This window comes from Barbus barbus (assembly GCF_936440315.1).
Source record: "Barbus barbus genome assembly, chromosome: 15".
Lineage (NCBI taxonomy): Eukaryota > Metazoa > Chordata > Actinopteri > Cypriniformes > Cyprinidae > Barbus > Barbus barbus.
Genome location: NC_136743.1, coordinates 8399430 through 8413584, shown reverse-complemented (window position 1 = coordinate 8413584; position 14155 = coordinate 8399430). Strand labels below are relative to the sequence as shown.

Below are 14155 nucleotides of genomic sequence, written 5' to 3'. Positions count from 1 at the left end.
CTTACCGGATGGAGAAAATCCTGTGTCAGTCACATTCAATTGTACATGCATCCCTTATCGTACCCGGCACTTCAGCTGAAACGATGTGTGACGGGGACGGAGCAGAATAACTTTCACACACATCACCATGTAGTGTATACGTATACTGTATCTGCCTGCCCTGAAGCTGTAATCTAGAGGAGTTACACTTCCTCAAATCTCCATTTGTGGAGCCAGAGCCTGGCTGTGGTAATAGTGAGCCTGGGTACACCAGCGGGCCAGAGTTCTCTCCCACACAAGTGAGGATCACTGCACAAGGGAACCTGAAAAGTCTGTGGAGCAAAGTGCTTTGGCACGACGGCTGCCAAACACAGGGACTCTTTGCCATCTACTACGCACAAATCTGGCTTTGTGTGAGAGGTACCAGCTTGTGCCCTCAGGGGACTCGAACCGACAGCCCCATGGGTGGTCTGAAGAGAACTATATACTCTAGGAGTGGGAATTATGTGGAAATTTACGTTTTCAGAACAGAATGCTTGTTCTGAGCACCGCTGTGTTAGCAGTGAAAGTGTAAACATCTGTTAGATGATTTGTCAGTGCCTCTTTTCCACTCTGTCATCTGTCACTCCATCATTCACTTTTCATTCTCATTTTTTTCAACTGCTTACACACATTTTCAAAACGTTGGCTCTTTTTTTCAAAACTTTGCACACAAATCCAAGAATTGCACACACAAAATGCAAAATGCCTCAAATCTCTTGCAAAATGAAGCACTGCATTCAAAATATCACAAACACATCTCAAAAGCGAACATTTGCAAACACCTTTGCCATAATATTAATGTACAGCGCTCTCTCCACCCTCAATACCACGACTGAGGTGCCCTTGAGCAAGGTACCGAACCCCCAACTGCTCCCCGGGCCCCGCAGCATAAATGGCTGCCCATTGCTCCGGGTGTGTGTTCACGGTATGCGTGTGTGTGTGTGTGTGTGTGTGTGTGTGCGCGTGTGTGTGTGTGTGTGTGTGTGTGTGTGTGTGTGTGTGTGTGTGTGTGTGTGTGTGTGTGTGCACTTTGGATGGGATAAATGCAGAGCACAAATTCCGAGTATGGGTCACCATACTTGGCTGTATGTCACGTCACTTTTCTGCTCTTCTTTAATGTTTCATCATCCAGACATAATAGTAGCTGTCAGATGTCCTGAGGATCCATCATGTTCATTTCCTTCTCTGTAATTCACTGCAAGCTTCCCTCACCTCTGCTGTCAGTCACCACGCTGAATCCAATCTCCCTCTTTGAGACTGTAATCAAAGTTACCATCATCATGACACAATTCTCTATCCCTCTTTCCCAAATATAATACGCATTTATAATTTCGACATACAGTGCCTTGCACAAGTATTCATACCCCTTCATTTTTTTCATGTTTTGTTTTGTTCCTGCCTTATGTTAAACTGCTTTAAATTACTTTTTTTTCCACATCAATCTACACTCCATACATCATAATATAAAGCAAAATACAGGTTTTTAACATCTTTGCAAATTTATTAAAAATAAAAAACTTAAAGGGGACCTATTATTTGTTATGGTTACGCTCCATGAAGGACTGCAGGAACCAGCGGGTAAGTAGAAAACAGAATCTTTAATAACACAAGAGTTTCAGGATACAATAAATCATTCTATAAACCATGTAAGCATAACTTTAAGACTTGACAAAGACATAAGTAGAACTGAGGATTTATAAAGACCGGGGAACACAGGAGCAAACTAGATAATTAACACAAAACTAAACAATGATTACTAATTAACTAAACCAGAACAGGAAGAACCAAATAAGGGCAAAAGGGGACTAAACAGAAACAGACACATAACATTATTCTCCTTTTTACAAGATGTAAAATAAGTCTCTGATATCCCCAGAGTGTGTATGTGAAGTTTTAGCTCAAAATACCCCACAGATAATTTTTTATAGCTTGTTAAAATTGCCACTTCTAGGGTATGAGCCAAAACGCTCTGTATTTGAGTATGTTTCTTTAATGCAAATGAGCTGGTGCTCCCGGAGAAGAGGGAGGAGCTTCAAGAGCTCAAGCTCCTGCATTAGCACTGCTAGCCTTTGCAAATAAACATTCCCCTATTAGTACAAGCCTGTTATCTTTAAAGAAAACGTACTCTGTTTCAAAATCAGTCAGCTGATTGTACTGTGCATAATAAATTTGCGTTTATGAATTACACAGATGGGGAGCACAGCGTGATAAAAATAAAAACATAGCTGGTCTCATGGTGCATGCATGCAGGGGCGTAGCCATCATTTCAAAAGTGGGGGGGACGGAATGTCTAGTGTTATACCTGTTTTTTGTTTTTGTTTTTTCAGTTAACCCTTGTCTAATAGACAGGTTTTATTTTTAATCATACCTTTTTGCTTAATATGCTTTATGATTATATTATTATATATTGTTATAAAACAGAAGGAAAGAAAGAGAGAAAAAATAAAAAGAAAGAGAAAGAAAGAAATACAACAACTTGTCACTAGTACAGTACCCTTAAAAGGACATCTTTGTACCTTATTTACCCCAAAAAGTTTCATAGTTGTACATTAAGGTACATATTGGTACTCTAAGGTTCTAATGTGCACCTTTTTGAGTATAAGTTACAAAGGTGTCCTTATAAGGGTACTATTGTTTACATATTTCAGATTGTATTTTGTGTGTGTTGTATGTACAGTACATGGCACACAGTAATGGATACTTGCACATTCACATACTACTTTATTCTGTTCTGTTCTGTTATACATTAGTCTGATTAGTCTATGTTAAAAGAAATATCTTATCATAGACAATGCTGTAAATAATCTTTACCTCTGAAGCCTCACTGAAACCTTTGCCTCATTCACTCTCAACTGTGAATTCACTTCTGCCTCTGTCTATAGCAAATAAAGTAGTGTTTGAAACATGTACACACAGGGAATAGTGACATACAGAAGAAAATAACTAATTAAGTACACTGCTGGACAATAACCAATAATTTGTAAATTATAAATAATTATAAAAAAATGAGTGGGTGGATTTTCACCATAACAAAATGTGAAAAAATGCCAGTGTCTGTATAGGGTGACAGTTATGTTGTCAACATGCAACCAATAATTTGTATCCTAAATTATTTTTAACACTTTAGAATGGGGAAAACATATTCACTATTAACTATGACTTTTGCCTCAATAAACTCTTAATTTGCTGTTTATTAACAGCTTGTAAGGTAGTCGTTGTAGTTGTTAAGTTTAGGATTATGGGATTGAAGAATACAGAATTAATATGTGCTTAAGTACTAATAAACAACCAATATGGCAGAGACGATAGTAGCTTTAGCATCATTAGCCTTATAGAGTGCCAAGAAGCTCTTTCAGAAGGGCAATTTGGAAAACAAACACGTGGTACTTACTTTGTCTGGAGCTAACTTTCACGCACGAAGCGTTGGTATTGATCCCTACACGTATTGGGGATTTTTACTGATTTTTTCTGGGACATTTCCTTAGACAATGAAACTTGACCACAGTGTCCTCAGAGCTTCTTGGCACTCTATAAGGCTAATGATGCGAATATGCATTACGTATTTCGTAGGCGATGTGTAATATTTATAATATAATCAGTATTTCATACAACCGCCATGTGTGCTCTGCGCGTAATATGATCAATTCACTGTCTGACGCTGGCCGCTTGGTCGTTACTTTAAAAAACAAAAAACTTACATTTAACAAATAAAAATATTCGGGCCGGGCTAGAGCCTATATTTTAGGCCCGTGCAGGGCTCTAGCTTATAAGGCAGCATCACAAATGGACGGGACTTTTTCCCCTTGGTGACATGAACAGAGGGAGAATCTGAAACTGCTGATTCTGTTTATGATTTTTTTAACATTATAAAAAAATGAGTGGGTGGATTTCACCATAACAAAATGTGAAAAAAATGCCAGTGTCTGTATAGGGTGACAGTTATGTTGTCAACATGCGTTCACATAGCAGAAGAATACGGCCTAGGTTTTCAGTCATGTTTTAGATAAAAACGGTTACGTTCACTCACAGAATATGAGCGTAAAACACTGATGTGAATCATTGTAAAGATTCCACTAAGAATAATAATCACTTACAACATATAAAACATTCGACGTAAGCACTGTAACAATACAGTAACAATACTGAAATACTGTGTAATTTATACAATCTATAACTGGGACGCGAGATTAGGCTACATTTGCGTTTGTCTGAAACAAGAGAGCGAAAGTCCGTGGTTTGATACGAGAGTTTTCCAGACAGTCATTTAATTTACTATTCAATAACAATGAATCAGTTGCAATTAGACTTTCTGGATATTTAAGGTTATTGTGGGCAGTTGAACTGAGAGTGAGTCATTTCTGCTGGAAAAGATCCGATATGAATTCAAACCATCCCTTGGAGCTAAGAAAATTCAGACTGGTTCAACCGATTCATTGAAAAGAACCGATTCAACATTTTTCCGAATCGGACTTGTTTTGATTGTAAACAGACAAGTCTGTACAGTAGACTACACACGTCTTTGTTTCTAACACTATATTTAAACTCAAATAGATATGTTACTGAAAATCTACATGATTTAAATAATAAAAATTCTTCTCATAACTGCATATGAGTATGTGCCATTGAAAGGCTCAAAATGCTTCCGAACTCTTGGGGCACATTCATCTTTCTGTTTTGCAGTGTAGGAACATTTGACAAAAGAAATGAATCAAACAGTGAAGGTCTCTAGAGGTTTAGCTAATTTAGTTCTGGCCCATGGCCTCTCAGTTTGAGTGTGAGAGTGAACGCTGCCATTGAGCGGGTCCGTCCCTGACTGATCACAACCACCCTCTGTATCCAAATAGTGTCCATTTGACCCTATCAGAGCAAGGAAAATCCAGCTATATATGCATATGCATTCATATTATCCCATTTAATCATCATAGTTATACCTTTGCTCTGGCAGTTTAAGCCCTGCTCACACTGACAGCAACTAAATTGATTAAATATAAATGCTGCAGGCTGTAGACATTACTTGACTGTATCAGGGAGCTGATTGCTGTCTGCGATCCCATTGGTAGTTGGCATGTTACATCGCTGCTCAGTTGCATGAAGTAAAGCATGCTCAATTCTGCCAGATATGGTCACTAAACAAGATGTCCCTTGTTCTTCCTTCACAACAATGCATGAAGTCGCTTTCCAAAACATTTACCTTCTCTGTTGGAATGAGCTGCCAACCTCTTCCCAAACTGCTAAAACCAGCAGCTGAAGACAACTTTTCTGCCAGAACCACTCCACTTGCCAAAAAACAAATTAAAAAAACTTTTGCATTTCTTGATTGTTTTCTAACATTATAATAAATGTGGAATTGTATACTGTGAATTATTAGCTCTGTGATTTATTGCTAATGCTCTTCTTTTGTAAGTCGCTTTGGATAAAAGTATCTACTAAATGCACAAATGCAAAATCTACAGCAACTTTCTTCGAAAACTAAAGACTTCTCAACTGCAACAGAATCATTGTCCAAGTAAACGCCCCTTTAGGCTTCCCTGCATCATTGACAATAAGCAATGCAAGTTTTGACACAAGTATTAAATGTCTGCAGTGATTTATAGGGGATGTATACTTGCAGAAAGCCGCATACAAATGGATTATAAGGCTTCAGACTTCATTAACTTGTGTCTGTGTTAATGACATACGCTGCAGTCACAGCAGTGGTGATGGCTGGCTCATCTTGCACTGCTGCTGGTGAGTGTCGTCTACGTCTCAGATTAATGAAGCCTGTGTTCATAAACAGACACACTCAATGTGCGAGCTGTAGGACCATCTGGTACCATTAAAACTTTCTTCTTGAAACATAAAAATACTTTTCCTGTCTCTACAGTTTCATTGGCCAATAAATGTTTTTCTTTGTTTGACACGCAGTGTGGCGATTGAAACAGTTCACTGAAAATGTCCACCTGGACATTTTTACTGATGTACTGATGGCTTAATCGGAGGCTTTTAAGCAGCATAATGTACTGCCGCAGAGCCTGAGAGAGCCAAGATAATTAAACTTGTATTCAAGATAAATAAATGATGAGACATTCACTGAAAACACAGAGATAGTCAATAATTAGATATGTGAGCGTACAAAATTATGACAAACATTTTCAAGGACATTGGAACAAAATCCTCAATTAACCTGCAATCTCAATTACTAATGTTAATTAGCAATGTCATAGACAGCTCATTATGAATTAATGCGAGACAATATTGTCATTAATAATACATTAGCATTCACACACTAGTGTATACGCCGCAGCATTTATATAGACTATTGGATAAGTTCATTTGAGTCATTGGTGTTGATGTTGGCTTAAATGTAAAAATGAGGATTGCAAATGTTTGTCAACATAGATTTTTATTAATAAGAGAAGGTTCTGTAAATCTAAGAGTGACAAGACTATTTACACTGAAGTTCAAGTTGGTCATTTGTTATCCTGAAGTATCAGGAAACAGCACCTTTAAAGCACCTGTTATGTAACAACCAACCATAAGTCTGTCCGCCTTTAAACGTTTTATGTCCTGTTGCTTTGTTTATATACTTTGAACGTATTTGTATCTTCTCATTTTTAATTTCTTGATATCTGCACACCACTAGTTCAGATACACAAATATGAGATTGTCAAGTTAAAAGCTTTGATCAAGCTTAAGTCATGCAGAAACATACTATGTGCAAGTACGCAAACTCAGATGCGAATGAATATGTACACTGCTAATTATTTTCTTATTATTTTTGTCTTGTTTTCCAATACAAATCGAAACTTTCCAAAATCAAGATACAATAAATTACTTAAGATACTAAGTGTCATTTTCTGAAAAAATAAATAAATAAATTAAGTGAGTTTATTCTGAAAACAAGAAGAAATATCTGCCAACGGTTTAAGAAAAATAAACTTGGTTTTTCTTTGAATTAACTTTATTTTTGCTACCCCGTTGGCAGATATTTTCCTTGTTTTAAGATTAAACTCACTTAATTTTGATAATTGATCCAGAAAACAAGACTTAATATCTTAAGTAATTTAGCTTTTCAGGTAAATTCAATTTGATTTGGGAATTTTTTGATATTTTTGTTATGGAAAAAGGAAAAAATACTAAGAAATGTATTTTTGTAGTAATAATAATTTTCAGTATCCAAAGGGACGACTGTTAAATTTCAATGTCTGTGCCATTATGATGTAATATTATTCAGGTATGTAACATTAGTTGATCTGAGAGAAGAAAAGTTGCTGTAGAAGACAAAATATGTGTTGCTACAGCACGCAAAACACTTTTTTAACTGTTTAACTAAAAGCATTTGCGGTTATGTACTTGCATAAAGTATGCTTTGGCCCTAAACACAGAATGTGTATTTTGTACCTTTGCATCCCTCGGTAGGTTTGTCATGAATTTACTTGGAAGGCAGAATTCCTTCATGATTTGAGGTGTGTTTCCCTGCAGTCCTTTTCTGCATAGAAGTTTAGATCTTTTTGTGTTTACTTTTCTATTTTTCACATGGCAGGAACTTAACTTTATAGCGGCAAAGACTCAAAGAGGTGTAATATCAAGTAAATGTGATACATGAAGCCGTGAGAACAGAACAGTAATAGCAGTACTACAAAGCACAGGCAAGAGCTGGCATTCAGCCCATATACAAGAATAACACACTTTACACAGAGTGCTTTAGAGTTAGTGTGAGACGGATGGAGGGGAGATCTATAGTTTCCTCTTTCCTCATCAGATCAACACAAACCTGTAGTGTAAAAGAGAGAGGAAAGAAGTTCATTCATGCATGCAATGCAGATGGTTTTATAACATTATCTGCAATATGGACAGCTTAATCATATAATGAACACCATTTTAAACAAATAAACTGAAGTAACATGCAAATACTGTGTCTGTTCACCATTTTGAAGAACTGCACATGACATGACACACTACTGTTCAATAGTTTGGGGTCGGTAGGATTTTTTTCAAAAGAAGTCTCTTATACTCATGAAGACTACATTTATTTAATCAAAAATACAGTAAAAACAGTAAAATTGTGAAATATTATTACAATTTAAAGTAACTATTTTCCAATTTAATATATTTTATAATGTAATTTACTCTTGTGATGCAAAGCTGAATTGTCTTAGGTGAAGTAACAAAATAAAATGGCTATTGTACATTATTTGGTACTATGCCCTTAATGGTCAAGTAAATGATGCACATTCACTAATGTTATAAGAAGTCCCTTAATGAAAAAATTCTGATTTGAACAATATAAGCCCCTAAATAATCATTTACAATATTGATAGTTGCATAATACAATAACTGCATCAAAGCTCTGCTCCACTGTACCTTCACACTCAAACGCCTTCAGTATGGTGGTGTAACTGGGCCCCAACCAGGAAGTGTAGGTCCCCATAACACGCAGCAGCTTTTTGGTGGAATCGCTGAACAGCACATCAGGTTGCCCATAATTCACCGAGCTGAACAGAGAGAATCCTTCAGTGGCATTAGCAAATGCATTCTAGAAGACAGAAACGAGTAAAACAAAATAAGAAAAAGAGAAAATGCAATCAAACAGAATTTCTGAAATACTCAAATAAGGAAAAGGGCTGAGGGTGGGTGTTAGTTTGATATATGTATATGCATATTTGCAAATATTGGATCTTCTCGACAATCTTTGCTCATATCTTGCACCGTGCTTTGCTCAGGATGTGTGTGTGCGCTAGTCTTGCTTTCATAACAGAGCTCACTGTAGTGTCATCCTCCCCTAATGACATACTGTAATGTGAGACGGTGTCTTGTGGAAATCAATGACCACCACAGGGCTCAGGCTGGATGTATTGAATGCATAAGTCAGCTTGATGTAATCTGTGTAATACTCGAGACGTTCAGAGATACCTCTGTTAATATAGGTTTTGTCAGGGTTCGTTTAATCATACCGTTGACCGCTAATGTGCAGGAACAACACTTCCAATGAGAATTTCAAGCTCTGTATTGAACAAAAGGGATTTCAGATTTTTTTTCTTTTTACTGATTCTATATTATTTCACAGAAAATGTAATAAAAATGTGAATCAAACCTGGATACTGTCCAAGTGGAACTGACTGGCAGTATGATGTCAATATATGATCTGTGGCATTTTTGTGTGTGTGTGTGTGTGTGTGTGTGTGTGTGCACCTGGTATTCATCACGTCCTGGGGACCAAATGTCCCCACAAGGATAGTAATACCAGTAAATCTTAATCTTGTGGGGACATTTTTTGGTCCCCATGAGGAAACAAGCTTATAAATCATACAGCATAAAGTTTTTTGAAAATCTAAAAATGCAGCATGTTTCCTGTGAGGGCTAAGTTTAGGTGTAGGGTTGGTGTAGGGCAATAGCACATACAGATTGTACAGTATAAAAACCATTATGCCTATGGGATGTCCCCATAAAACATGGAAACCCAACATGCGTGTGTGTGTGTGTGTGTGTGTGTGTGTGTGTGTGCACAGTACAGTGTGGTCCAAAAGTCTGAGTTATAAAGTTTGTATCTGACATTTTGTATCATACCATTTTTTCTTCATTAAAATAATAAGCATTAAATTTGAGTCAAATGTTTTATTAAAAAATAATAATAATTGTGTCTAAAAAATAGTGCAGAATTATTCTTCATTTCACATTAGGGTTGTTACAATACACTCATGTCACGACTCGGTTTGATACACAATCTCACGATAAAATATTATCATACAGTGCTCTCACGATCTCACAAAACAAAGCCAGAATGGTACGGTTTTTATTATTATTATTATTACTTCTAAGACATAAGGAGTTAGCAAAAAGCACTGTTCATTAACCAGAATAGAAATACTTATAATTCTGCTTAGCTGAAAATACAGAATTGTTATATATGTTTGCACTCTGTTCCTGACCATATATTTTAAAGATTTTAAATATTGTATTTTATTAAATGATGTTATTTGAGAGCTTTCTGGTTTACCTTATTTGATGTGTTCTTTGTATGTGCATTTACCATTGTTTTTTAGTTTTTTTTAATAAAAGCCTAAATTATATCTAAACTTTCATTTTGGGTGAACTATACACAATACATATTATCACTATCCACAATACTGTACATATTGTTGCATCTTTGTATCATGATATATTATGCCACAATGTATTTTTACACCCCTATTTCACATAATACCTTTCATTTACTTTTTTTTCTCCTAGGTTTAAGTGCAAAAAATCCTGGATTTTCTGACTGTTCTCAGATTTTGGGCTCCAATGTGTGACTGTGTGGCCGTTTCTCCTGACCTGCACACGTTCCAAGAACTTGTAAACGCGACATTTGTCCTCCAAACGCACTACAACAGCATTGGTTGGCACCACAGCCAGGTGGCAGCTCTCGTGTTGGAACAGGTTAGCTTCTCTACCGTCAGGACACAAGAGCTTCAAGTCTTCCAGCTCCAGGTCCAGTGCCCAGGACTCCTGGTTCTTGCCTTTCATGAATAATAATAAGCCAGACAAAGGTTTTTACAGACAGCGAAAACTTCTAAAACAGAAGGTATGATGCAACATTTGTCTGATGAAACTTTTAAATATAAAATTAAAGCTTGAAAGTCATGCAGGCTTTCATAAAACAAAAAATAGCTCTATGAAACTAGCATCTGTAATCCCTGAACTTGGCTAACAGGGTGTACTGAGACTAAACAAGGGTTTCACGGATCCCAGCAGGCACACAAAGAGATGCATTGTTGTGAAATGCTGCCCCCCTGTGTCTGTCAGCCAGTGAAACATGATACAGATCATGAAGTGAAGGCTACAATTGTCCTCCTTCAGTCCCTTCAAAAATTCCATTTAATAAGAAACCAACTTGAAATTCTTACTGCATCTGGACATTTTTTGCTCTCCTGTCTAACTAGCTCTTCTTACACCTTGCACTACTTACCCTGCATGTTGTCGAAGACTGTAGTGTGCTTAACAAAAGCAACATCCCCGAGATTCTCTGCCACACACCTGTATGTTTTAAATAATAATATATAATAATACACATAAAATATCTACACTACCGTTGAAAAGTTTGGGATTAGTGGGGTTTTTTTAGTGCTGTCAAACGATTAATCGCATCCAAAATAAAAGTTTTTGTGTACATAATATATGTGTGTGTGCTATGTATATTTATTATGTATATACAAATACACACACATACAATATATATTTTGAAAATATTTACATGTATATATTTATATTCATATGATTTATATTATATATAAATATATTTAATATATAAACATATATATATATATATAGAATCAAAAGTGACAGTAAAGACATTTATAATGTTACAAAAGATTTCCTTTTCAAACTTTCTGTTCATAAAAAATACTGAAAAACACAAATTCTACACTTTCCACTCTTAATTAAGCAGCCCAACCATTTTCAACTAATAATAATCCGTTTCTTAAACCCTAAATCAGCATATTAGGATGATTTCTGAAGGATCTTGTAACACAGAAGACTGGGGGAATGGCTGCTGAAAAAGGAGCTTTGCCATTACAGGAAAAAAAAGGAAAATGTAAAATATATTGAAACAGAAAACAGTTATTTTAAACTGTAATAATATTTCACAATACTACTGTTTTTGATTAAATTAATGGAGCCTTGGTAAATGTTCTTTCAAAAACTTTTCAATAAATCATACTCACCCCAAACTTTTATATGGTAATGTATTATTGAACATATATACATAGATTTCTTTGGTCCCAAACCCATTAAGCAATCCAATATTCTCGCTACACAAAGCACATTCATATTTTGAAAAACGATTCCACTAAAACATATGCATTCTCTCACATCTCTGATCATACAGCACCTAAGAGCTCCAGCCTCCCCGAAGTGCCGTTCCCGAGGGTTGTTGGCGCAGATGTGGCGGTCGTTCTCGTCCCCAATGCAGGCCTCACACAGGTTCCTTGGGTTGTTTCCTTTGAGATCATGTTCTGGGTCCTTCACTCCTGGGACACAGCTGTAGCCAAAGAAATCTCCTACCGCTGGAAGCCACACGGATATAGCTTTTTAAATGGCTGCCAAAAGGTTTAATTACATTCTCAATTTGCATCTGAACCAGTTTTAACCACTTACATAAAAAAATGAAAGCATTACCTAGGTAAACCAGGTGTCAAAGGCTTTGTAATCTACCATATAATGACATGAGCCACATAATGCAGTGATCTCACCATGGGGAAAGTTGCACTGCTCATCCACGCTGATCTGAGATGTGTTGACCAAGAAGCCGATGGGGACGGTCCAGCCCACTGTAGTCCGCATCCCTGGGTGACAAGAACTGCGTTCGTGCATCTCCAGCATTGACAAATCGCTGGATGATGTCCGTGCTAGTGCAACTACGTAATAATTAATGCCATCTGTGTCAGACACAAAACATCATTTAAGTCACTTGAACACACATTGACGTCAGATTATCAGAGCTCTGACTGGTGTTTTAATGATTTTAATAGTTTAAGCATACTCACCCACACCGTTATAAGACTCTCCCACAGCCACATCTAAGCCATAGCAAAACCCAGCTGTGTAGATCTCATCAGCATACATAGTAGAGGCATCTGCAGTGCCATTCTGTTTACATCACAGACAAATTATACTAAACCATATACTGAGAAATTTCCATCATTTTTGATGTAATGGAAAAGCAAAACATCAAGTATTTTGTAAGATTGAATAATCAGTTGAGAAGTTGAGTGAGTGCAAGAAAATCAAAGGAGGAGCAAAAAATAGGACAATTGCACGGCTCAATCTAAAATCTGTGAGCCTTGTAATATTATTGTAATTTTCATGCACCATATCTGAATCAATTTTCTACAACCTTTATTTGCTTCATGCAGTCAGTGGGATTTTGGCCCCTCACACACAGGAGTTGTCCGCGGATATTCCTGGCTGTGGCGTTACCAGCCAGATCCAAACACTTTTGCTCTTCGGCATCAGATACTGTGCACCACCTGACTGCAAAGAAAATTAGATTTTCATTCAAAATGTGTACTTTTCCAAAGAGTGGCAATCATCAAATACATTTCAGAATAAGTATTTCTTAACTGCACCAGGATAACAGTCAAAATGTTTACTCACATTTCATTGATTTATTTTTCTCTCTCTCTCTTTTTACACATTTTAGAATAATAGTAAAGTAAACCCAAAAAGGTAAAGTGATGACAAAACATTTGCATACAAAAAAAAAAAAAAAAAAAAATAATTGTAGATTTTAATTCTTCTAAGTTGTCACTTCTAAGCAACTTAATGAGCCGATTGTAAAGGCAAACAGTTTTGAATGAGTTGAATGTATGCTGGACGTTCTTTTCCATTTTATTCCATTCCATTCCAAATAAAATAAAATAAAAAATAACAGTTAATTAACAGTTTAAAAATATTTGATTAAAATAATTAAAATAACAGTTAAAAAATAATACTGAATGAAAATCATAGGTAGGCACAATTTATATTTGCTTACAAAATTATTGTCAAGCATTTAAGCATAAACTTTTAGATTCAAATATGAGAAACATAAATTCAGTGAAGTGTGTCCAGACGTTTTTCCTTAAAAATTATTGCTATATAAAGTTCTCCTAGTTCATTCTGATCTCAAATGAATCAAGTGTAAAAAGCCAATCTGAACAAGAACATTTCATTTCATAATCAGACCATGTCATTTAAGCCCGAAAAGCTAAAACATATAAATATAGTACTTACTAATGTTGTTTTCGGTGGACATAGAAACCAGAACAAGTACGAGCAGAACCACAGCAAGGTGTCCTCCTGGGTGATCCATGCTGACTTTGAACAGTAACCTTCCGAATGGACTCAGACTCACAGGGGTGGTGTGGGAAGTAAAGTTAAAAAAAGAAAAAGGAAAAAGACAGAAAAAAGGCTTGGGGCTCATATTTCTCCCTTTTTAGGGTACCCAGAAGTCTCAGAAACCAAGAAGGGAGGAGAAAACTTTCCATTAGGTCTTTACCGAAGTTTCTCTGCCTTCTTCTTTTTGAGATCTAACATTGTTAGGTTATTTTCCACTTATCTGATCATGATGGGCATCTAGTGTTTCTTTTCCTTATCCAATGGGACCTCATGGCATGCAAGCTTTTGCACACTT

At 36.3% G+C, this 14155-nt stretch overlaps 1 protein-coding gene across 1 annotated transcript in view; it reads right to left on the bottom strand.

The window, feature by feature from the left end:
* The window catches only part of LOC306880965 (otolith matrix protein 1), a gene marked incomplete at both ends in the record, with an annotated part of 59303 nt that extends 45469 nt beyond the window's left edge, over window positions 1-13834 (bottom strand). Inside the window, 8 exons of the mRNA XM_079434762.1 lie at window positions 8365-8536; window positions 10315-10499; window positions 10949-11016; window positions 11873-12047; window positions 12234-12419; window positions 12528-12630; window positions 12878-13014; window positions 13756-13834. Coding sequence (XP_079290888.1) covers window positions 8365-8536; window positions 10315-10499; window positions 10949-11016; window positions 11873-12047; window positions 12234-12419; window positions 12528-12630; window positions 12878-13014; window positions 13756-13834 — 1105 coding nt within the window. The remainder of the gene's footprint in view (window positions 1-8364; window positions 8537-10314; window positions 10500-10948; window positions 11017-11872; window positions 12048-12233; window positions 12420-12527; window positions 12631-12877; window positions 13015-13755) is intronic.
* Between the last annotated feature and the right edge of the window lie 321 nt (window positions 13835-14155).